We start from the raw sequence: 24,799 nt of genomic DNA on the forward strand, positions 1-24,799 counted from the left end.
CTCATGAACATTTGTTTCATAGCAGCCATGTTAAATTCCTTCTCACATCTATGCTCTCTCGTCCTCTCACCTTTTTCCCTTCGCTTGTGGACTTCTTCAATGCACAACGCATTAGATGTATGTGACCAGGCGAAGAAACCTTTCCAAGCCAAACCATATCATAACCACTAAAGCCTACATCGTTGTCACCATATTAGCTAAAGTAACGTCCTAGTCAACATAGCTAATAGAAATAACAGGTTACTAAACCCGCTTCAATCATGCAGTAACGTTAGTGTGCAGTCAGTAAACAGTTTAGCAGTTACACCGGCAGGGCCCGGTGGCAATACATTAGTAAAATCAAAAGCTTACCTTGACTTGGAAGCGTTCCAGTGTTGTGTTGGATAGTCATAGCCAGCTAGCTAACATGGCATCCATCTGTTTGAGCAGGGGGTTTGAGTAGGCTAAACTAGCTAGCTGCATTTGTAAGTAAGTGAAACTGAAAGTAAAAAAAAAAGACAATCTTTCTCTTGCTTCTCTTTCATTTTGGAAGAAATTAATTTGTTAACTGTTCACCTATTGTCTTTATCTTTCTTTGAGTCAACTACTCACCACATTTGGTGCACTGCAGTGCTAGCTAGCTGTAGCTTATGCTTTCAGTACTAAATTCATTCTGTGTTCCTTTGTTTTTGTGGACAACATGTCAGTTCATGCTGCCAGAGCTCTGATAGATTGGAGGACGTTCCCTGGAAGTTGTCATAATTACTGTGTAAATCTATGGAAGTAGGTGAGAACCATGAGCCTCCTAGGTTTTATATTGAAGTCAATGTACCCAGAGGAGGACGGAAGCTAGCTGTCCTCCGGCTATGCCATGGTGCTACCCTACAGAGTGTTGTTGAGGCTATTGTAGACCTTCACTGCAAAAAAGTGTGTTTTAATCAATGATTTGGTGACCTGAATATATTTTGTATAGTTTTATCTAAAAATATAACTTTTTATATATTTTTATTTTTCTGAGGAGGATGGTCCTCCCCTTCCTCCTCTGAAGAGCCTCCACTGACACACACACACACACACACACACACACACACACACACACACACACACACACACACACACACGTATTGCCTTCTCATCTTCTGCTCAATTACTATGCATCACCGACCAGCCAGCTGTCTTCAGCTTACATCTGAGCAATTATTTCTGCCTGTGTTTAAAGCCTCTTTGTGTCTGTGTGTGTGTGTGTGTGTGTGTGTGTGTGTTTTTAAGCATATTTTAATGTGTGAGTGTGTGTTTTGGGGGGGGTGAGCGAGCATACATACATGTCTTTGTGTTACTGTCTGGTAGGATAGTTTGTTTGCTTGCACGTGTTCTTGTGGGCACGTGTTTTTTCAGTAGAACACAGCTGTGAAGGCTCTAAACAGGATATAGCAATTACCTCCAAAATATCTCATTTCAGGCGTCATTATTTTTACATCACAATGTGGGTCTATCAGTGAGTGTCTCCATCATTCCCCGTATACAAAAGCCTCATTAGTCCTTAATTTTCAACTCCACTAAAAGCCACCATCTTAACACGTGTTCTGTACACACTGATACATACATGTACTGTAGCTAAAGGTGTAACACCATCTCCATTAGTCTTATCATTAGGGTTCATTTTCAACTCCACTAAAAGCCACCATCTTAACACGTGTTCAGTCTGTACATACCCTGGCTATTCCATACAGCCTCTTTCCATTACCAATTTCATTCAGCTTTATTCCCACCCAGCTCTCTGAAGGGGTGGACCATCTACATTAGTCCTGTCATTTCAGTTTCAGTTCAAATATACTGAAAGCCACCTAATTTAACACCTGTTCAGACTGTTCCTACCTTGGCCAAGTCATTTCCGCTTCTTTTCATCTTACTACATATGCAGTCTCTTGGTCATTATCAATTTCATACAGCTACAGCAGATGCCCGAGTCCATTTTCAAACCCTGGATAGGGGTCTCGTTGATCACTTATAGAACTGTTAGATGTAGCTCTTTGAGGGGAGTGCTGTCTGTGTCAGGCGTTGTGGGAGTGGAGATTGGCTGGCTGAAATGATCATTCATTTGTAACGGACAGAAATGGCGTTCTGGCTATTGTGGTTGTCCAAGCTCCTGTCCATCCCCTCAGAGTGAGAAGACGAGAGAGTTAGCAGGGCTGGAATGACATAAAATGCTCACCATCACCAGTAACACAAACACACTCCCACTTATTAAGTACTCTCCGATGAGCTCCTTTGTTTGGTGTACAATAGACCCCGGGGTGTGTTCCTGAGTTCTGTGAAGAGATTTCAACATCCGTCTGATTCAGAGTGCTCTCTCCATAAGCCACTTCCGGAACACAAAGATTCATCCAATAATGAATGAATATGTTTCATGTCTATAAATACATTTGTACAGTCTAAAACGGTCAAGATGTCATACAGTACAAAGAAAGGTTCCTACGTTCCTCCGGACCACCTGACATGATTAGGATCAATGGATCTCGAACTAAAGTTTCCTGGTCAGGACACATGGTCTGGAAAAACTCAGCATAGTTAATTGAATTTACAGATGAATTGAATTGTCATAATCTAATACTAGGTATCTAACTACTGTAAATTGTATATTTCCTTATGTTGTCCTGATAAAGCTCCGTTCAGTAGGGAAGCTCAGTTAAATTGTTATAAGTTCATCCCTGTCTACTATCAGACTAGAGAAGTCCACTAAGTAGTATTGGTCCCTGTGTACTGTCAGACTAGAGAAGTCCACTAAGTTGTATTGGTCTCTGTGTACTGTCAGACTAGAGAAGTCCACTAAGTTGTATTGGTCCCTGTGTACTGTCAGACTAGAGAAGTCCACTAAGTTGTATTGGTCCCTGTGTACTGTCAGACTAGAGAAGTCCACTAAGTTGTATTGGTCCCTGTGTACTGTCAGACTAGAGAAGTCCACTAAGTTGTATTGGTCCCTGTGTACTGTCAGACTAGAGAAGTCCACTAAGTTGTATTTGTCCCTGTGTACTGTCAGACTAGAGAAGTCCACTAAGTTGTATTGGTCTCTGTGTACTGTCAGACTAGAGAAGTCCACTAAGTTGTATTGGTCCCTGTGTACTGTCAGACTAGAGAAGTCCACTAAGTTGTATTGGTCCCTGTGTACTGTCAGACTAGAGAAGTCCACTAAGTTGTATTGGTCCCTGTGTACTGTCAGACTAGAGAAGTCCACTAAGTTGTATTGGTCCCTGTGTACTGTCAGACTAGAGAAGTCCACTAAGTTGTATTGGTCCCTGTGTACTGTCAGACTAGAGAAGTCCACTAAGTTGTATTTGTCCCTGTGTACTGTCAGACTAGAGAAGTCCACTAAGTTGTATTGGTCCCTGTGTACTGTCAGACTAGAGAAGTCCACTAAGTTGTATTGGTCCCTGTGTACTGTCAGACTAGAGAAGTCCACTAAGTTGTATTGGTCCCTGTGTACTGTCAGACTAGAGAAGTCCACTAAGTTGTATTGGTCCCTGTGTACTGTCAGACTAGAGAAGTCCACTAAGTTGTATTTGTCCCTGTGTACTGTCAGACTAGAGAAGTCCACTAAGTTGTATTGGTCCCTGTGTACTGTCAGACTAGAGAAGTCCACTAAGTTGTATTGGTCCCTGTTGTACTGTCAGACTAGAGAAGTCCACTAAGTTGTATTTGTCCCTGTGTACTGTCAGACTAGAGAAGTGTACTTTTTAAAATGTTTATTTCCTTATGTGAGTCGTCAGAGTGGTGAAGTTGTTGGTCTCTAGCCTGGACATCCAGGGTTTGGGTTAGATACACTGCTACTGTACTAAGCTGTACATTCTTGTGTATTTCCAGAGTCGGGAAGCTGGTGGATTCTAGCCTGGACATCCAGGCCATCCAGCTGCCCCCGCTGCAGTACCAACACGAGAGACGCTCCCATGACTGGACCATGGACGACACCAGCAGCTACAGCGGCATGACGGACGTCACCGACTTCACTGACAGCGGCACGCTCATCTCCGAGGACTGCTCCAACATCAAGCTCAACACCGGGGTGAGAGAGGAGAGTTTTTGTGTGTGGGTTCAGACAGGAAGTGAGCTAAATGTCAATATAGAAGGTTGCCTGTACACATCTTCTCTTTCTGTCATTAATATGGTTTATTAGTAGGAAGGTTTAGGAGCTTACAAAATATAGGAACATACTGTATTAAATCAGAGGTGATATGGAAATAATCTCTTGCTCTTCTCTCTCTCCTGTCTGTCTTCCCACCCTCCTCTCCAGACCAGACTGTACATGCAGCAGTTCTATGCCATGTTTCTGAAGCGGGCGCTCTATAGCTGGAGGAACTGGAAGGTGATTGTGGCCCAGTTCCTGGTGCCCCTGGTGTTCACCGTGCTGGCCCTGGTGGTGGCAAAGACCTTCCCCGGGCGCCACGACTCACCGCAGCTGAGGCTGGCACTGGGCCGCTATGGCCCCACCACCGTGCCCGTGGCCCTGGAGCCCGGCAAGGGACCGCTGGCAATCGCCCTGGCACAGGTGTATTCTTCACAATTGGCCGCCCAGCAAGCCCAGGACGTCAATATTAGGGGTAAGCGTGTCAGCATGTTGGAAGAGATCATAGGATCACAGTACCACATAATAACTAGTTATTTGAGATAAAAGGTGATTTGTAGATCAGTGATTCTGTGCAGTTGTCTGCAATGTAGTGAATCTCAAACACGCATGGTGGAAGCTGCTTTAGACCATAGAGATGCAGACATGGAAAAAGCTTGTCTTTACTGATCCACCCTATCCCCTGCTTCTTCTCCTCAGACTTCACGGAGTACGTGCTCACCAAGACCGAGGAGGAGGGTGGGGCATTCAACGAGCGCTGCGTGGTGGGTGCATCATTCAGAGGCGGCACGGGGAAGTTTACCGAGGTCACGGCCTACTTCAATAACCAGGGCTACCACACGGCCGCTACAGCCCTGATGATGGTGGACAACACCCTGTTCAAAATGCTGGCCGGGCCCAACGCATCGATTATGACGGGAAACATGCCCATGCCCCGCAACGTCTCCGAGAGCGCCCAGAGTCAGCTGACAGAGTGAGTGGGGAGTATGGCAGGGAGGGAGGGAGTGAGGGATGGTGGTGTGGAAGTGGAGAGGGTGTTATGAAAATGGATGAAAAAAGAGGAGAGAAGGAGAAGAGGGTATGGACGGAACACAGGTGTTATCTTGAACACATTTGAGAAGAGGAGTGAATGTTTAGTTGAGCCACTCTGACTCAGTTCATAACTTCCTTATTGTTGTTAGATAGAAGTTTACTTTTCCATCAACCACCTTGTTTTGGGTCCTTATTCTGGCCTATCCTTTAAACACCTGCGGTCAACACATCTGTTACAGCCACTAAACCCCAATTAAACCAGGGTACTTCCCAAATGGCAACCTATTCCTTACAGAGTGCACTACTTTTCACCAGGGCCCATAGGGCTCTGGTCAAAAGTAGTACACTATGTAGGGAATAGGGTGCCATTTGGGATGGATGCACATCCAGTCAATGACCTCCCGGCCCTGCTGGATGGCTGGCTGGATCGATGGGGAAACAACAGAGGCTGATAACAAGTTAGTCTGAGGGGGAGATATTGACCAACACCATTGGTGTTTTTTAGAGGTGAGAGGATGGAGAGGGAGTGGTTCGGTCAGGGAAGGTATATTGATGGGAGGAAGGATAGAGTGAAAGAAGGATGAGAGGATAGAGGTCTGGTGAAGATGTTCTCCTGGCTATCAGGATATTTATTGTTTCATAATACTCCATCTCTTTCTCTCCCTCCTTTTCCCCTCTGCCTGCCGACCTCACCACTCAATACATAATCTGCCTCCCTTACTTTTCTTTCTTTGTTTCTGTGACTCCTCCCAGCTCCACGCCCTTCTTTATTTTCCTCATGCTCATACCCTCCTCTCTTCCGTCTCTCTATTCCGTCTCGCTCGCTCTCTCTCTCTCGTCTCTCTCTCTCGTCTCTCTCTTCCGTCTCGCTCTCTCTCTCTCTTCCGTCTCGCTCTCTCTCTCTCTTCCGTCTCGCTCTCTCTCTCTTCCGTCTCGCTCTCTCTCTCTTCCGTCTCGCTCTCTCTCTCTTCCGTCTCGCTCTCTCTCTCTTCCGTCTCGCTCTCTCTCTTCCGTCTCGCTTGCTCTCTCGTCTCTCTCTTCCGTCTCGCTCTCTCTCTTCCGTCTCGCTCTCTCTCTCTTCCGTCTCGCTCTCTCTCTCTTCCGTCTCGCTTGCTCTCTCGTCTCTCTCTTCCGTCTCGCTCTCTCTCTCTCTCTTCCGTCTCGCTCTCTCTCTCTCTATTCCGTCTCGCTCGCTCTCTCTCTCGTCTCTCTTCCGTCTCTCTCTTCCGTCTCTCTCTTCTGTCTCTCTCTTCCGTCTCGCTCTCTCTCTCTCTTCCGTCTCGCTCTCTCTCTCTCTTCCGTCTCGCTCTCTCTCTCTCTTCCGTCTCGCTTGCTCTCTCTCTCGTCTCTCTCTTCCGTCTCGCTCTCTCTCTCTCTTCCGTCTCGCTCTCTCTCTCTTCCGTCTCGCTCTCTCTCTCTCTTCCGTCTCTCTCTCTCTTCCGTCTCGCTTGCTCTCTCTTCCGTCTCGCTCTCTCTCTCTCTCTTCCGTCTCGCTCTCTCTCTCTCTATTCCGTCTCGCTCGCTCTCTCTCTCGTCTCTCTCTTCCGTCTCTCTCTTCCGTCTCTCTCTTCCGTCTCGCTCTCTCTCTCTCTTCCGTCTCGCTCTCTCTCTCTTCCGTCTCGCTCTCTCTCTCTCTTCCGTCTCGCTTGCTCTCTCTCTCGTCTCTCTCTTCCGTCTCGCTCTCTCTCTCTTCCGTCTCGCTCTCTCTCTCTTCCGTCTCGCTCTCTCTCTCTCTCTTCCGTCTCTCTCTCTCGTCTCTCTTTTCCGTCTCTTTCTCTCGCTCGCTCTCTCTCTTCCGTCTCGCTCTCTCTCTCTCTTCCGTCTCGCTTGCTCTCTCTCTCGTCTCTCTCTTCCGTCTCGCTCTCTCTCTCTCTTCCGTCTCTCTCTCTCTCAATTCAATTAAAATTGCTTTTTTTGCATGGAAAGTTTAGGGACTGTTTAAATAATAAATAGTAACCCCCCCCCTCTCTCTCACTACTTCCCTCCTCGACACAGAGGTCAGACAGGCTTTGCCATCGCCATCAACCTGATGTATGGCATGGCATCCCTGTCCAGTACCTTTGCCCTGCTCCTGGTCACAGAGCGTTCACTCAAGTCCAAGCACGTACAGCAGGTCAGCGGCGTCTACCTCTCCAACTTCTGGTTCTCTGCACTGCTCTGGGACCTGGTCAACTTCTTCCTGCCCTGCATGCTCATGCTGGTCAGTATACCATCTGGATTTACTTAAAGGCCCAATGCAGCTGTTTTTTATTTTAATATCAAGTCATTTCTGGGTAACAATTAAGTACCTTACTGTGATTGTTTTCAATGAAAATGGTCAAAAATAAACAAAATAAGTTTCTTAGCAAGAGCAATTTCTGATGCAAGAATTTTGCTAGGACTGTCTGTTAATGGTGTGGGTGGGGAGGGTAAAACTGAAAACTAGCTGCTATCCAAACAGTGTTTCACTCCCTCCCAACAGGTGGTGTTCCGGGCGTTTGGGGTCAAGGCCTTCGTAGCAGACAACCACCTGGTTGATGTGTTATTACTCCTGCTGCTATATGGCTGGGCCGTCATCCCCCTCATGTACCTGCTCAGCTTCCTGTTCTCCACCGCTGCCACTGCCTACACCCGCCTCACCATCTTCAACATCATCAGCGGCACCGCCACCTTCCTCACCGTCACCATCATGACCATCCCAGGTGAGAGCCAGTGCCAGGATACTATCATTTCACACCATCGTGCCGACCCAAACCAAACTGTGCCGGCTCTGATATTTTCAGGATGGTCCAGCAACTGTGGGGATGCGTAGCCAGTACAGCTTGGCCCAGTTTGGTTCTGAGGTGTGAAAAGCCCTTAGGTGTACTGGAACACTGGACCTGTTGGCAGCTCAGAGACTACACTTCTAACTACATGGGGAATCATTAAGATTTGGCGATTTAGAGCCTGTTTCTCTGCTAGTAAAAAGAACGACCCCCTAGGCTGGCAAAATATGCTGTGGAAATACATTTGATGAATTTCCCTTACCTTGATTCTCTCATCTCATTTCCTCTCCTCCTTTCCCTCCTCTCCTCCTCCTGTTTCCCCTTCTCTCCCCTCCTTCCCATCCCCTCCTCCTCCTGTTTCCCCTTCTCTCCTCTCCTCCTTTCCCTCCTCTCCTTCTCCTGTTTCCCCTTCTCTCCTCTCCTCCTTTCCCTCCTCTCCTTCTCCTGTTTCCCCTTCTCTCCTCTCCTTCCCATCCTCTCCTCTCCTTCCCATCCTCTCCTCCTCCTGTTTCCCCTTCTCTCCTCCTCCTCCTGTTTCCCCTTCTCTCCTCCTCCTCCTGTTTCCCCTCCTCTCTCACCCTCCCAGAGCTATATCTACAGGACCTGTCTCGTAACCTGGACAAGGTGTTCCTGCTCTTCCCTAACTACTGCCTGGGCATGTCCTTCAGCCAGTTCTACCAGAACTACCAGTTCATCACCTTCTGCACCCCCAACCCCGTGACCACGGCCTTCTGCCGTGCCTTCAGTGAGTAGTGTACGGTGTTCTCCTACAGCAGGGAGACAGCAGCCGTAGCTGTATCACAGTGTCCATAGTTCAGTAGGAATACCTATTGCTTCTTTGGGAGGGGGGTGGGGACCAAAAATGTAGAAGATTATTTTATGGGACAATATACAAATGTTATTGAGAAAGAAAATGTTATTGCGTTAATAAATATATGCTGGTTCTCTTAATTTTGATAGAGATACAAATATAATGAGTGAAAGGTTGTTTGTCAATATATTTTTTTAACAGATTTTAAGGTTGATGTTAGATTTAGGGTTGGGTCACCAGAATAAAAAAGAAATAATAAAATGGGTATCCTGAAATGCTGGGGGAAAATAAAGGGGTCTCTGCTGAAAAAGTTTCAATGCCACTGTGTTACATGATATGTAATGGTAGGAATATTGTGATGATGATCACAATAATGTTGATGAGAATGATTCTGACTATGACGATGGTAAAGAGGATAATGAAGAGCCTGTCATGCTATTTTCTAGTTAACCTTTCGTAGCACTGACTGGTCTTGTTGCTCCTCCCTCTTCCAGACATCACGTACCAGGAGAACTACTTCTCCATGTCGGAGCCGGGGGTGGGGCGTTTCCTGGTGGCCCTGTCCCTGCAGGGTGTAGTCTTCATCACCCTCCTCTTCATCATCGAGATGCAGTGTGTCAAAACCCTCCGCCGCTTCCTCACCCACCTCGCCAGCAGACGTAAACAGGTTAGAAGGGGAGGGGCCAGAGAGTTGACTATAGGGTGCTACCTCATGCCCCGGGTGGGCGGTGTTTTCAGAAAATGTGCCTACCTGATGCCCTGAGCGAGATTAAACTAATGCCCCATTTGTTTATATAGGGCTGTAGTCAAGAGCAAATTATACTCCTCTTTTAAGAATTTCAGATTTCTGAAAAACTGGTAAAATTTTGGTGTGGTTGGGTACATGTCAAAATTCAACATTACTGTGCCCTGCTGTAATTTCTTACAGCTGTATTACGCCAATAGTATAAAAAGACCTCATCGATAATGACAGTCAGTATGTCTCCTAGTTGCCTCTGATGGGGGATGCGGCCCTACTGCCGGAGGACAGGGACGTAGCGGAGGAGAGGAAGAGGGTTCTGGAGTGTCAGCCCATAGTAGAATCTATGGTGGGGAGCCCACTCATTCTGCAGGACCTCAGCAAGGTACAGCAATCTGTCTGTTAGTCTGGTCTCCCTCCCAGAGGCATCCAATAGTGGTGAGGGCCTCCCTCCCTCCCTCCCTCCCTCCCTCCAGTTCTACAGCAGTGATCTCCCTCCATCCCTCCCTCCAGTTCTACAGCAGTGATCTCCCTCCCTCCCTCCAGTTCTACAGCAGTGATCTCCCTCCCTCCCTCCCTCCCTCCCTCCCTCCCTCCCTCCCTCCCTCCCTCCAGTTCTACAGCAGTGATCTCCCTCCCTCCCTCCCTCCAGTTCTACAGCAGTGATCTCCCTCCCTCCCTCCCTCCCTCCAGTTCTACAGCAATGATCTCCCTCCCTCCAGTTCTACAGCAGTGATCTCCCTCCAGTTCTACAGCAGTGATCTCCCTCCCTCCCTCCCTCCCTCCCTCCCTCCAGTTCTACAGCAGTGATCTCCCTCCCTCCAGTTCTACAGCAGTGATCTCCCTCCCTCCAGTTCTACAGCAGTGATCTCCCTCCCTCCCTCCCTCCAGTTCTACAGCAGTGATCTCCCTCCCTCCAGTTCTACAGCAGTGATCTCCCTCCCTCCCTCCCTCCCTCCCTCCCTCCCTCCCTCCCTCCCTCCCTCCCTCCCTCCCTCCCTCCCTCCCTCCAGTTCTACAGCAGTGATCTCCCTCCCTCCCTCCAGTTCTACAGCAGTGATCTCCCTCCCCCCCTCCAGGTATACAGCAGTGGAGAAACAGTACTGGCGGTAGACAGACTCTCTCTAGCAGTGGGGAAAGGAGAGTGTTTTGGCCTGCTGGGTTTCAATGGAGCAGGGAAGACCACCACCTTCAAGATGCTCACCGGGGACGAGACTGTCACCTCTGGCGATGCCTACATTGACGGCTACAGCATTCTGAGGGATGTCAAGAAGGTTGGAGAGAGAGAGGAAAACATGTTATTTTTTTTTTTAAATATAACTTTTTTTTAATGTCACATACACAGGATAGGTGCAGTGAAATGTGTTGTTTGACAGGGTTATCCATAGTAGTACGGCATCCCTGGAGCAAATTAAGGTTAACTACCTTGCTCAAGGGCACATCGGCAGATTTTTCACCTTGTCGGCTCGGGTATACTCAAACCTCTAAGCTACCTGCTGCCCTTACTTAAAAGTTAATTAGGGCACACCGTAGCAAAGCAGAAAACAAAAACTAGCATTTCTTATTTAATGCGTACAGATAGGACCTTCTTAATTAGGGACTGTTTTCTTATGCTTTGTGCCTCCTGAACACCAACCAGTTCTAATATACTATGAAACAAAATCACCTTGCATGACACCACCCTCTCTCCCGTGTGTCGTAGGTACAGCAGCGGATTGGCTATTGCCCGCAGTTCGACGCTGTCCTGGATCACATGACAGGAAGAGAAACGCTGAGCATGTATGCTAGGCTCCGGGGGATACCAGAGAAATACGTGTCAGGCTGCGTGGAGAACGTGCTACGATCCTTACTACTGGAGCCCCATGCTGACAAACTGTGCCGCAGCTACAGGTAAGCAGTGAGGGGGGAGGGGCTGTGTGTTTGTGTTGGTTTGGGGGTGGGGGACAGTGTAGGTGTGTTGGGGTGGGGGACAGTGTGTGTGTGTGTTGGGGTGGGGTACAGTGGGTGGGTGTGTTGGGGTGGGGGACAGTGGGTGGGTGTGTTGGTTTGGGGGTGGGGAACAGTGTGTGTGTGTTGGTTTGGGGGTGGGGGACAGTGTGTGGGTGTTTTGGTGTGGGAGTGGGGGACAGTGTGTGTAGTGTGTTGATTTGGGAGTGACAGTGTGTGTGGGGGTGTTAGTTTGGGGGTGGGGGACAGTGTGTGGGTGTGTTGGTTTGGGGGTGGGGGACAGTGTGTGGGTGTGTTGGTTTGGGGGTGGGGGACAGTGTGTGGGTGTGTTAGTTTGGGAGTGGGGGACAGTGTGTGTGTGTGTGTTGGGGTGGGGGAACAGTGTGTGTTGGGGTGGGGGAACAGTGTGTGTTGGTTTGGGAGTGGGGGACAGTGTGTGTGTGTGTTGGGGTGGGGGACAGGTGTTAATCTGGTGTGTTTGTAGGGCACTTGCAGGTCACAGAGCTCTTTTCTTGCTATTTTTGTTGTGCTCCTTCTGTCTAGAGACATATTTTGTCCTATAGTGTACACTACTCCTTCTCTCTCTAGAGACATATCTTGTCCTATAGTGTACACTACTCCTCTCTCTAGAGACATATCTTGTCCTATAGTGTACACTACTCCTTCTCTCTCTAGAGACATATCTTGTCCTATAGTGTACACTACTCCTTCTCTCTCTAGAGACATATCTTGTCCTATAGTGTACACTACTCCTCCTCTCTCTAGAGACATATCTTGTCCTATAGTGTACACTACTCCTTCTCTCTCTAGAGACATATCTTGTCCTATAGTGTACACTACTCCTCTCTCTAGAGACATATCTTGTCCTATAGTGTACACTACTCCTTCTCTCTCTAGAGACATATCTTGTCCTATAGTGTACACTACTCCTTCTCTCTCTAGAGACATATCTTGTCCTATAGTGTACACTACTCCTTCTCTCTCTAGAGACATATCTTGTCCTATAGTGTACACTACTCCTTCTCTCTCTAGAGACATATCTTGTCCTATAGTGTACACTACTCCTTCTCTCTCTAGAGACATATCTTGTCCTATAGTGTACACTACTCCTTCTCTCTCTAGAGACATATCTTGTCCTATAGTGTACACTACTCCTTCTCTCTCTAGAGACATACAGTGGGGCAAAAAAGTATTTAGTCAGCTGCAAATTGTGCAAGTTCTGCCACTTAAAAAGATGAGAGAGGCCTGTAATTTTCATCATTGGTACACTTCAACTATGACAGACAAAATTAGAAAACAAATCCAGAGAATTACATTGTAGGATTTTTTTATGAATTTATTTGCAAATTATGGTGGAAAATAAGTATTTGGTCACCTACAAACAAGCAAGATTTCTGGCTCTCACAGACCTGTAACTTCTTCTTTAAAAGGCTCCTCTGTCCTCTACTCGTTACCTGTATTAATGGTACTTGTTTGAACTTGTTATCAGTATAAAAGACACCTGTCCACAACCTCACAGTCACACTCCAAACTCCACTATGGCCAAGACCAAAGAGCTGTCAAAGGACACCAGAAACAAAATTGTAGACCTGCACCAGGCTGGGAAGACTGAATCTGCAATAGGTAAGCAGCTTGGTTTGAAGAAATCAACTCCCTCGCTCTGGGGCTCCACGCAAGATCTCACCCCGTGGGATCAAAATGATCACAAGAACGGTGAGCAAAAATCCCAGAACCACACGGCGGGACCTACTGAATGACCTGCAGAGAGCTGGGACCAAAGTAACAAAGCCTACCATCAGTAACACATTACGCCGCCAGGGACGTGTCCCCCTGCTTAAGCCAGTACATGTCCAGGCCCGTCTGAAGTTTGCTAGAGAGCATTTGGATGATCGTCATATGGTCAGATGAAACCAAAATATAACTTTTTGGTAAAAACTCAACTCGTCGTGTTTGGAGGACAAAGAATGCCGAGTTGCATCCAACCATACTTACTGTGAAGCATGGGGGTGGAAACATCATGCTTTGGGGCTGTTTTTCTGCAAAGGGTCCAGGACGACTGATCCGTGTAAAGGAAAGAATGAATGGGGCCATGTATCGTGAGATTTTGAGTGAAAACCTCCTTCCATCAGCAACGGCATTGAAGATGAAACGTGGCTGGGTCTTTCAGCATGACAATGATCCCAAACACACCACCCGGGCAATGAAGGAGAGGCTTCGTAAGAAGCATTTCAAGGTCCTGGAGTGGCCTAGCCAGTCTCCAGATCTCAACCCCATAGAAAATCTTTGGAGGGAGTTGAAAGTCCGTGTTGCCCAGCAACAGCCCCAAAACATCACTGCTCTAGAGGAGATCTGCATGGAGGAATGGGCCAAAATACCAGCAACAGTGTGTGAAAACCTTGTGAAGACTTACAGAAAACGCCAACAAAGGGTATATAACAAAGTATTGAGAAACTTTTGTTATTGACCAAATACTTATTTTCCACCATAATTTGCAAATAAATTCATTAAAAATCCTACAATGTGATTTTCTGGATTTTTTTTTCTTCTCATTTTGTCTGTCATAGTTGAAGTGTACCTATGATGAAAATTACAGGCCTCATCTTTTTAAGTGGGAGAACTTGCACAATTGGTGGCTGACTAAATACTTTTTTGCCCCACTGTATCTTGTCCTATAGTGCATACTACTCCTTCTCTCTCTAGAGACATATCTTGTCCTATAGTGTACACTACTCCTTCTCTCTCTAGAGACATAGCTCATGAATGTCAAGATATTACTGAGTACAAACACACTGCCTTTCCTCCTTCCTTTCTCCCTCTTGCCCCCCAATCCCTTCTCCCTCAAATCCCTTCGTAACCCCCCCCCCTTTCACTCTCTCTCCCTCCAGTGGGGGCAATAAGAGGAAGCTGAGTGCGGCTGTGGCTCTGATTGGTGGACCCCCGGTCATCTTCCTGGACGAGCCGTCCACTGGCATGGACCCGGTTGCTAGGCGACTGCTGTGGGATGCTGTGACGCGCACCCGAGAGTCTGGAAAGGCCATCATCATCACCTCTCACAGGTGAGCATAGCACACACACACACACCATCCTCTTTATCGCCATCATCATCATCTTCCACCTTCCAGTACAGTCATTACTGTGTCACAGGAAGGAACAGAGTGACTCAGAGAATAAAATAGATGTTGTCGTGCTTGGTTTATCTTTCTCCCTCTCCTCTTTTGTTCCTCTCTTCTTCCCCTTCTCTCTCTCTGCTGTAGTATGGAGGAATGCGAGGCCCTGTGTACCCGGCTGGCTGTGATGGTGAACGGTCAGTTTAAGTGTCTGGGCAGTCCCCAGCACCTGAAGAGTAAGTTTGGCAGCGGCTACACACTACTGGCTAAAGTACGAGTGGACAAGGAGGTGGAGGATAGCGACCTGCAACTCTTCAAGGACTTCATCGAGAGCACCTTCCCAGGTCAGAGAGACACACACACACTCTGAGTCAGACTCATGAACATACACGGGTGCACACACACAAACAAACTTATACAGGCGCATGTAGTGTACACACACACGTAGACATGCACAAACACTCACGCGCACGTATAGACACACGTGCACGCACCCCACCCCCTGAGGCTGGTTCAAAGATAATCCAAGACCTATGACTGTCAATGGTTTAGGGCAGTGGTTCCAAAACTTTTTATATTCCCATACTGCTTCAACAGTCAACCTCCAGCTCTAGCACACTCTCAAATGTTGTTTTTTTGCCATCATTGTAATAAGCCTGCCACACACACACCATACAATACATTTACTAAACATAAGAATGAGTGTGAGTTTTTGTCACAACCCGGCTCGTGGGAAGTGACAAAGAGCTGTTGTAGGACCAGGGCACAAATAGTAATAATCAATAATTTTGCTCTTTATTTATCCATCTTACATATAAAACCTTATTTGTTCATCAAAAATGGTGAATAACTCACCACAGGTTAATGAGAAGGGTGTGCTTGAAAGGAAGCACATAACTCTGCAATGTTGGGTTGTATTGGAGAGTCTCAGTCTTAAATCATTTTCCACACACAGTTTGTGCCTGTATTTAGTTTTCATTCTAGTGAGGGCCGAGAATCCACTCTCACATGGATACGTGGTTGCAAAGGGCATCAGTGTTTTAACAGCACGATTTGCCAAGGCAGGACACTCTGAGCGCAGCCCTATCCAGAAATCTGGCAGTGGCTTCTGTTTAAATGACATTTTCACAGAACCGCTTGTTTGAATTTCGATGAGGCTCTCTTGTTCAGACATCTGTAAGTGGACTGGAGGAAGGGCTTTAAAAGGGATAACAAATCCAGGTTGTGTCATCCGTTTCTGGAAAGTATCTGCGTAATTGCGCACACAGCTCACTCAGGTGCTTCGCTATATCACATTTGACATTGTCCGTAAGCTTGAGTTCATTTGCACACAAAAAATCATACAATGATGGAAAGACCTGTGTGTTGTCCTTGTTAATGCAGACAGAGAAGAGCTCCAACTTATTAATCATAGCCTCAATTTTCTCCCGCACATTGATAGTTGCGGAGAGTCCCTGTAATCCTAGATTCAGATCATTCAGGGTGAGGGGAATAAACATCACCCAGATAGGCCAGTCATGTGAGAAACTCATCATCATGCAAGCGGTCAGACAAGTGAAAATTATGGTCAGTAAAGAAAACTTTAAGCTCGTCTCTCTATTAAAAAAGTGTCAATACTTTGCCCCTTGATAACCAGCGCACTTCTGTATGTTGTAAAAGTGTTACGTGGTCGCTGCCCATATCTTTGCATAATGCAGAAAATACACGAGAGTTCAGGGGTCTTGCTTTAACGAAGTTAACCATTTTCACTGTAGTGTCCAAAACGTCTTTCAAGCTGTCAGGCATTCCCTTGGCAGCAAGAGCCTCTCGGTGGATGCTGCAATGTACCCAAGTGAAGTCGGGAGCAACTGCTTGCACACACATTACCACTCCACTGTGTCTCCCTGTCATGGCTTTTGCTCCATCAGTACAGATACCAACACATCTTAACCACCAAAGTCCATTAGATGTCACAAAGCTGTCCAGTACTTTAAACACATCTTCTCCTGTTGTCCTGGTCTCCAGAAGAGGATGTCTTCCTGATGCGTCGTGAAACAGTGTTGTTTGATGAAGAAGTCTGTTTTTTTTGGCCTTTTCCCCCAGCATTGTCCCAGCCATATCCGCGGCAGCAGGAAGAATTAAGTCCTCTACAATAGTCTGGGGCTTGCCTGTCCTAGCCACTCGGTAGCTCACCATATAAGACGTTTCTAGCCCCTTCTTATTAATGGTATCGGTTGCTTTTATACATATATTACTATGCAAAAGTCATCTATTCTAGCTAAAAAAAAAAAACGTGGCTTATTTTTCACATTTCGTCATGTTTCGTTTCTAAATGTCTGCGTAAGAGGGAAGGTTTTCCGCGAGAGAGTAACGGTTAATGTGATTGGATGTTAATTATTTGACTAGGCTGCCTGTATTTGACATTGTGTTTTTGTTTCGATAAGCACTAGATGGTTTAATTTTATTTTTGGCAGTGAAACGAGGCTACACCTACCCCAGTTTGGGAATACCTGGTTTAGGGGGTTGGTCTAACATGACATCACTTCCTTCTCTCCACAGGAAGTCTACTAACAGATGAACACCAGGGCATGGTGCACTATCACTTAACTGACAAGACACTTACCTGGGCACAGGTAACAATCTCTCTTTCTCAGCCGGTCCCTATTCACTCCCTAACCCTTCTCCTTGGCCTTAACCTGTCAGCCAACCTGTCTTTTAGACTGTAATAGCACCGTCTAATGGAGACCTAACCTGTCAGCCAGCCTGTCTTTTAGACTGTAATAGCACTGTCTAATGGAGACCTAACCTGTCAGCCAGCCTGTCTTTTAGACTGTAATACCACCATCTAGTGGAGACCTAACCTGTCAGCCAGCCTGGCTTTTAGACTGTAATTGCACCGTCTAGTGGAGAAAGAGTGTAATGACGTATTTGCCTTTGATTTGTATCCGACTACTCCACACAATTGACATTGTCAGATACAGCTTTTGATTTCAGGCTAAGCACTGACTGACCCTCTGATTTCCCTCTTTATATCCCCTCTCTTCACCCCCCCCATCCTCCCCAAGGTGTTTGGCACCCTGGAGGCAGCCAAAGAGAAGTACAACATCGACGACTACGCTGTGAGCCAGATCTCCTTGGAGCAGGTGTTCCTCAGCTTCGCCCAGTTCCAGCACTGCAGCAGGAAATAGATACAGTGAGGGGGAGCTCCATCTCTCTGTTTCTCTCTCTTTCTGTCTGTCCATCCGTCGTGTGTATTTCTCCACTCTGTGTGGCTGACCTGTATACATGGGCTCGACTATGTGACGCGCCACTGAGCTATGATCAGGTCTTGATCTACATACACACAGACAGACACTGTGCAGTGATGGAGCAGAGTTTGAATCCCTGGACACCCGGTCTTCAACGTGGCCGTGTTACCCCAGCTCCCTCTAACCCCGCTGGGCTTGGACCGCCAACCAGACTGGACCTGTTGATCCAAGCCTGGGTCTTAACCATCAACCACTCCTTTCTCTTCTGTTCAATCAGTTTGTGTGTTGGACATTTAGGTCAGTACAGAGGCAAGGTTAGGGTTAGGGAGTTCTGTTTAGGGGGGGGGGGGTGTCTGCTATACGACCAAGTAAGAAATCTTAGATGTTACCCCTTTTTTGTCTTTGACGTTTAAGACCATGTATACAACTGGATACCACTGGATATGATGGTCTACTCTGTATAATACAACTCAGCCTTGTGAATGTGTGACAGGCAGGGTTGTGAATGTGTGACAGGCAGGGTTGTGAACTTGTATGCAGCTTTCTTTATGAATGATTTTTGTCTCCTCATATGATTCTTACTGTGATCCTAAACAATTGTGCACAGGGGGTGTTGTTCGTCACTGATATGATTGAAATATACAATGAAGCACTTCAAGTGATGGAATTGTAAAACAAATCAACACATTTTTTTCTTTATTAGGGTAAATGCCATGCTAATGCCATGCCAGGGTAAATGCTATGCTCTAACACTTGCTCATCATTTTTGGTCGGATGTAAATGATGTAATAGATTCATGGTACTGAAGCCACTTCCTGTAGGAAATCATTAGTTTGGTTTGCAGGAACATTAGCTAACAATTGCATGTCTGAATGAACAACAACCTCTCTGCACTGCATTGCATGGCACACCAACAGTGTGCTAGGTATTGAGATGCCCTCAGACCATCATCGAAATTCCTAATTGCAAGATTCAGAAAGAAAAAAGGTCTTGTTGGACTGTGTGGTTTCTATCCTTAGCATTGTGTCCACTGACTGAAGCACAACTTCCCTTTCTACGGGCTACAGTAAGTTTGATGCAGTGTCATAGTTACATAATCACTATATCAACCTGCTGAGGTACAGATATATTATTTGACTTTAAGGGATAAGTCAATGACCTTGTGAAATCACTGAACTATCCCTTTAATTGAGGTGTTTTTTGGTTAGTTTACCCACACTAATTTAACTGCAGCCTAAGCATTTCATGTTAACTTTATTTGTTTGTGTGCTGTCCCTTTACTGCTGTCAATTATACTACTACAGTACTACAATGTTATTCCTGAAGGCTGAAACAAAATGATGTTTTTGCTTATCAATGTGTAGATGCATTACAGCTATGGACCAATGCACTGTTACGTCCTCTTAATATAGAGTTTAGAGTACTTTACTATAGAGTAACACACCGTCCAGTCAACAAATCAGTCACTTTCTTCCCGTCCATTGGCTGTTTTGTTTTCTCATTTGAAAACCCTTTCTTAATGTATTTGAATGAAGAGGTTGAATGAGAATGTGAGGTTTAAAGACAATAGCTTCCACAAGAATGAAAGTATTTCTGTCCAGACAGAGAATTCCTGCGTCTTGTCCCAGCATTCCATTTATACTTTTTTTTTTTGCTTTGTGGAAAATGTTTAGGCCAAGTCTAATATTTAGTCCAATTGTGTCTAGACATGTTAACTCTCCTATGTTCTCCCAATGCTACACTGGTTGATGTGGTTATGTATCTAAACTATCAACAGTAGTCATGGGAGCATAGTGTAAACGTCTTAAAGGGGTAGCTGACTTTTTTTGTTGATGTTTTCAGTTTAAAAAAGTAAACTGTCCTTTTTAAAAGAATGTTTCTGAAAATGGTTAACTTATCAATGCAACTGACTGTAAAACAGCCTCACATAAGGACCATGAAGGATCAACTCTGCCCCCCCACCTCCCCTCATAGCTCACTCAATCTAGCAAGTTGACTTTTTTATTTTTATTTTTTAAAAGCACTTTTGAAGTAAACCTCCGCAACAATGTCTGTTTCTGGGATGGTTGAACTGATAGGCAAGTGGTTACAGACTTATGTTTGGAAGACAAAAAATATTGCTTATTGATTATACAGGGCTCTGTCCTGACAACTTCTGTTTTTGTTACGTTTCTACATATTACAGATGCTAGTTCATCTATGTGGACATGTCTTACAGCAAGTAAAAGAGAACTTGAAAACATTGTGATGATGATGATGCATATGATTAGGATGAAATACAATGTATCATATTTAAAAAGGGACTCTTCATCATTGTACTCGTATGTACTGTATCATGGAACTAACCTTGTCTACTGTATAATTACTGCTATTATTTTTTAAATTAAATTTGCTGTATGCAAATTGGAACAAAAACAAGTATTCCTTTACTTTAGAAACACCACACTCCCATTATACATAATCAATGATGAGGTATTCACCACACTCCCATTATACATAATCAATGATGAGGTATTTCTAATTAGAAGCCAGCTGTTCTACAAATATATAAAACTGGACCAGCTGGACTCAGCCAGTAGTACACGGTGGCCATATACTGTTAACACCTGTATGCTTTGTTTGTGAATCAGAGCATGACCTGTGTGTACCCCATCAGTAGTTACAACCCAGGTTTTCTCTGGTGTTTTCAGAGGGGAAGGCACAGAAACCCTCAGTAGTTACAACCCAGGTTTTCTCTGGTGATTTCAGAGGGGAAGGAACAGAAACCCTCAGTAGTTACAACCCAGGTTTTCTCTGGTGTTTTCAAGGGGAAGGCACAGAAACCCTCAGTAGTTACAACCCAGGTTTTCTCTGGTGATTTCAGAGGGGAAGGAACAGAAACCCTCAGTAGTTACAACCCAGGTTTTCTCTGGTGATTTCAGAGGGGATGGACAAAAATCTTGCAGGACCAGTTATTTGACCTCCCTATTCCCTGCTGTATTGCCAGATTTGCATATATGTCATACAACCTGGAACCCATGGGCTGGTTTCCCAGTCTAGGACTATGCTACATCTGTCTGGGAAACCTTTATTGGGCTTGGGTTATTCTTTCACTCCCCTGAATGGAAAAGTAGGGGTTGGTCAAAGACATTCATATTACCATTACTCTAAAGCCAAATATGTGTTTGGGATGGACTCTACCTTTCTTAAAAACTACAAAGAGTCACTCATTGGCCCCATTACTAAGGTCACCAACACATCTATTGGTCTCGGTGTGTTTCCAAGGGTATGGAAGTCGGCCATAATAACGGCCATCTTTAAATCAGGCGACCCTGCTGACGTGAGTAACTACAGGCCCATTAGTATACTACCTGTGGTGTCAAAGGTTGTTGAAAAGTGTGTAGCAGAACAACTGATTGCCCACCTCAACAACAGCCCCTTCACATTACACTCCATGCAGTTTGGCTTCAAAGCGAAACACTCCACAGAAACGGCCAACTGCTTTCTTCTGGAAATTGTGAAGTCCAAGATGGACAAAGGGGGTGCTGTTGGGGCTGTGTTTCTGGACCTAAGGAAGCCTTTTGATACTGTTAACCATGAGATTCTCATCACAAAATTGTCCAAGTTCAACTTTTCCCCTGATGCCTTGAGATGGATGAAATCATACCTTGAAGGCAGAACTCAGTGTGTCAGAGTGAGCAATGAGCTGTCGCCCACTCGTAGCTATGATGTGGGCGTGCCCCAAGGGTCAATACTGGGGCCCCTCCTGTTCAGCCTGTACATTAATGCCTTCTGTCTGTACTGGGTCTGAAGTTCAAATGTATGCAGATGATACAGTGATATATGTGCATGCAAAGAGCAAACAACAAGCTGCACAAGAACTCACTACTGTAATGGTCCAGGTTACAAAGTGGCTCAGTGACTCGTGTTTGCATCTCAATGTGAAAAAAACTGTTTGCATGTTCTTCACAAACAGGGCAACAGATGCTACTGAGCCAGATGTCTATGTGTCAGGGGAGAAGCTCCAGGTGGTATCTGATTTTAAGTACCTTGGCATCATACTTGATTCCAACCTCGCTTTTAAAAAGCATGTGAAAAAGGTAATTAATATAACCAAATTCAACCTAGCTAATTTCCGATTTATACGAAATTGTTTGACTACAGAGGTAGCAAAACTGTACTTCAAATCTATGATACTCCCCCACTTAACATACTGCTTGACTAGTTGGACCCAAGCTTGCTGTACAACATTAAAACCTATTCAGTCTGTCTACAAACAGGCTCTCAAAGTGCTTGATAGGAAGCCCAATAGCCATCATCATTGTCACATCCTTAGAAAGCATGAGCTCTTGAGTTGGGGAAATCTTGTGCAATACACCGACGCATGTCTTGTATTCAAGATCCTTAATGGCCTGGCTCCCCCTCCACTCAATATTTTTGTTAAACAGAAAACCCAGACATATGGCAGCAGATCCACAAGGTCTGCCATGAGAGGTGACTGTATAGTTCCCCTAAGGAAAAGCACCTTTAGTAAATCTGCATTCTCTGTGAGAGCTTCCCATGTCTGGAATACACTGCCATCAGACACACATAACTGCACCACATGTCACACTTTCACAAAATGCTTGAAGACATGGCTAAAGGTAAATCAGATTTGTGAACATGGTCCCTAGCTGTGTGTTGCCGCTTTCCATGTTGTCTGTTGTCTGTAGCTTGTGAGGTGTGGAAACACTTTGTTACTTTTATGAATTTTGTCTTGCTGCTTTTTGTTTTATGTTGCTCTGTCTGTATGCTACGTCTTGCTTGTCCTATGTTGCTCTGTCTGTATGCTATGTCTTGCTTGTCCTATGTTGCTATGTCTTGCTTGTTCTATGTTGCTATTGTCTATATTGTAATTGTTTTTAATAACCTGCCCAGGGACTGCGGTTGAAAATTAGCCGGCTGGCTAAAACCGGCACTTTTACTGAAACGTTGATTAATGTGCACTGTCCCTGTAAAAATAAAAATAAACTCAACTCAAACCAGGAAGCATGAAGAAAAGTATTTTATAGGTGTGAGAAGGATTTGTCAGTTCTTTGTTCATGTTCACAATCTGCTAACTGATTCTTCAGAAAGTGTGAAACACAATCAGACCTAAAAGACAATCGAGGTTAAACTGTATTCATACTTCCTCTTATTCAGTTTTGTGATTACGTTTAATCAGTAAATTCTCTGTTGCTCAGTATAGACGGATTACAGTATAATGACAGACAATGATATCTACGTGATATCCATGTTCTACATTCTGTTGAGGCTGTTCCGTTATGTTGAAAAATATGGTCAGCATATACAGTGCCTTCGGAAAGTATTCAGACCCCTTGACTTTTTCCACATTTTGTTACGTTACGGCCTTATTCTAAAATGGATTTAAAAAATAATTACTCAGCAATCTACACACACGTCTGGAGGAAGCCTGGCACCATCCCTACTTTGAAGCATGGTGGTGGCGGCATCATGCTGTGGGGATGTTTTTCGGCGGCAGGGTCTGGGAGACTAGTCAGGATCGAGGCAAAGATGAACGGAGCAAAGATCAGAGAGATCCTTGATGAAAACCTGCTCCAGAGCGCTCAGGACCTCAGACTGGGACAAAAGTTCACCTTCCAATAGGACAATGACCCTGAGCACACAGCCAAGACAACGCTGGAGTGGCTTCGGGACAAGTCTCTGAATGTCCTTGAGTGGCCTAGCCAGAGCCTGGACTTGAACCCGATCAAACATCTCTGGAGAGACCTGAAAATATCTGTGCAGCAACGCTCCCCATCCAAACTGACGAGGCTTGAGGAGAAGAATGGTAGAAACTCCCCAAATACAGGTGTGCCAAACTTGTAGCGTCATACCCAAGAAGACTTAAGGCTATAATCGCTGCCAATGGTTCTTCAACAAAGTACTGAGTAAAGGGTCTGAATACTTATGTAAATGTGATATTTAAAAAAATCTAATTGTGTGTAGATTGATGAGGATACTTTCTGAATGCGCTGTTGTATGTGGCTCTGAGCCTGCCATAAAGTTGGATAGAGGGCAAACTTGCCCCAAAGCTTATATTAGTATGGGCAGCACCACTGAGGACTTTGACCATTTTGAAGTAGTCAACTTAATTTGCCTGATGACGAGCGAGTGGAGAAGGAGTCTCATTTAACTGAACTCATTTTTGTCCACTTTCCCTCTCCTCGCAGCCTCTCCTTGATTACCTTTGACCTTTTTCAGAAGGAGGCAAGAGAAGCTGGAGGAGAGCGGACGCAGGAGTTGAGCAAACCATTTGAGAAAAGCCCTATGGGTTGAATAAGGATCCTAGAGATGTAGAGAGCTCATCCATATTGACAATAGACACTTCCGTGACAGCATGGGCAGTGCTATTGAGGGCTCAATCTCAATTTTAAAGTAGTTGATTTCTACTTCTTAAAGACCCACTCATTTGACTACTTTCAAACTGTGAAAGCCCTCCATGATGCTGCACATGTTGAAACAGGCTATGGGCCAAGTGCCTCTCTCTTGTTCTCAATTGTCCCTATGCACCTGAATAGATCCCACCCCCAGTCATGTCCCTCCCCCACATTCCTGTGTACCTGAGGGTGGGGCATAGAGATCAATAAGGAAGTCCTCAGTGGCCCAATGTAGAGCTTCTGTGATGAGATGCGTTATGTAGAAGATCTTCTCCTCCACACTCCCAGCATGGTGACCCTGCTGGGGGCTGTACTTTTTCTGCCTCCTCTCCTCAGGTTCCAACTCTGAGGAATAAAGGAAGGAGCCTCCAGGACCCAGGCCTCTGCCCCTGCTTGGTAACATGCTCCAGCTGAATCTCAAGAGGCCCTACCGCACCCTGAGGAGAATTCCTGAGTTGCTTTAAAAAATATAGATTTTTTAGCTTGTTTGTATTTCCTAAAATAGTTTTTAACTTGACCTGTGTGGCTATAAGTTCTATTTAGAGTTTCAACCAAAAGTTATAGTACAAATGTTTTGAGAATTTGAATAATTGCTCACCCTGAAATCTTAGCTTGGAACATAGGAGAAGTACAAACTCACCTAAACAAACACACGAGTTAGCCAACTACTGTCGTTCAAAGGTCTATTTGTAGGACTT

At 45.5% G+C, this 24,799-nt stretch overlaps 1 protein-coding gene across 1 annotated transcript in view; it reads left to right on the forward strand.

The window, feature by feature from the left end:
• Nucleotides 1-20,118, forward strand: part of LOC110538830 (ATP-binding cassette sub-family A member 3) — an 89,469-nt gene extending 69,351 nt beyond the window's left edge. Inside the window, exons 18-31 of the mRNA XM_036939120.1 lie at nt 3,838-4,036; nt 4,265-4,571; nt 4,796-5,069; nt 7,124-7,328; nt 7,590-7,809; nt 8,459-8,617; nt 9,178-9,350; nt 9,673-9,807; nt 10,502-10,696; nt 11,125-11,312; nt 14,255-14,425; nt 14,624-14,820; nt 17,015-17,088; nt 17,521-20,118. Of these exons, the coding sequence (XP_036795015.1) occupies nt 3,838-4,036; nt 4,265-4,571; nt 4,796-5,069; nt 7,124-7,328; nt 7,590-7,809; nt 8,459-8,617; nt 9,178-9,350; nt 9,673-9,807; nt 10,502-10,696; nt 11,125-11,312; nt 14,255-14,425; nt 14,624-14,820; nt 17,015-17,088; nt 17,521-17,643 (2,620 nt within the window). The 3' untranslated portion in view covers nt 17,644-20,118. The remainder of the gene's footprint in view (nt 1-3,837; nt 4,037-4,264; nt 4,572-4,795; nt 5,070-7,123; nt 7,329-7,589; nt 7,810-8,458; nt 8,618-9,177; nt 9,351-9,672; nt 9,808-10,501; nt 10,697-11,124; nt 11,313-14,254; nt 14,426-14,623; nt 14,821-17,014; nt 17,089-17,520) is intronic.
• Nucleotides 20,119-24,799: the final 4,681 nt, after the last annotated feature.

The sequence above is a fragment of the Oncorhynchus mykiss genome, chromosome 12 (genome assembly GCF_013265735.2).
Source record: "Oncorhynchus mykiss isolate Arlee chromosome 12, USDA_OmykA_1.1, whole genome shotgun sequence".
NCBI classification, from domain to species: domain Eukaryota; kingdom Metazoa; phylum Chordata; class Actinopteri; order Salmoniformes; family Salmonidae; genus Oncorhynchus; species Oncorhynchus mykiss.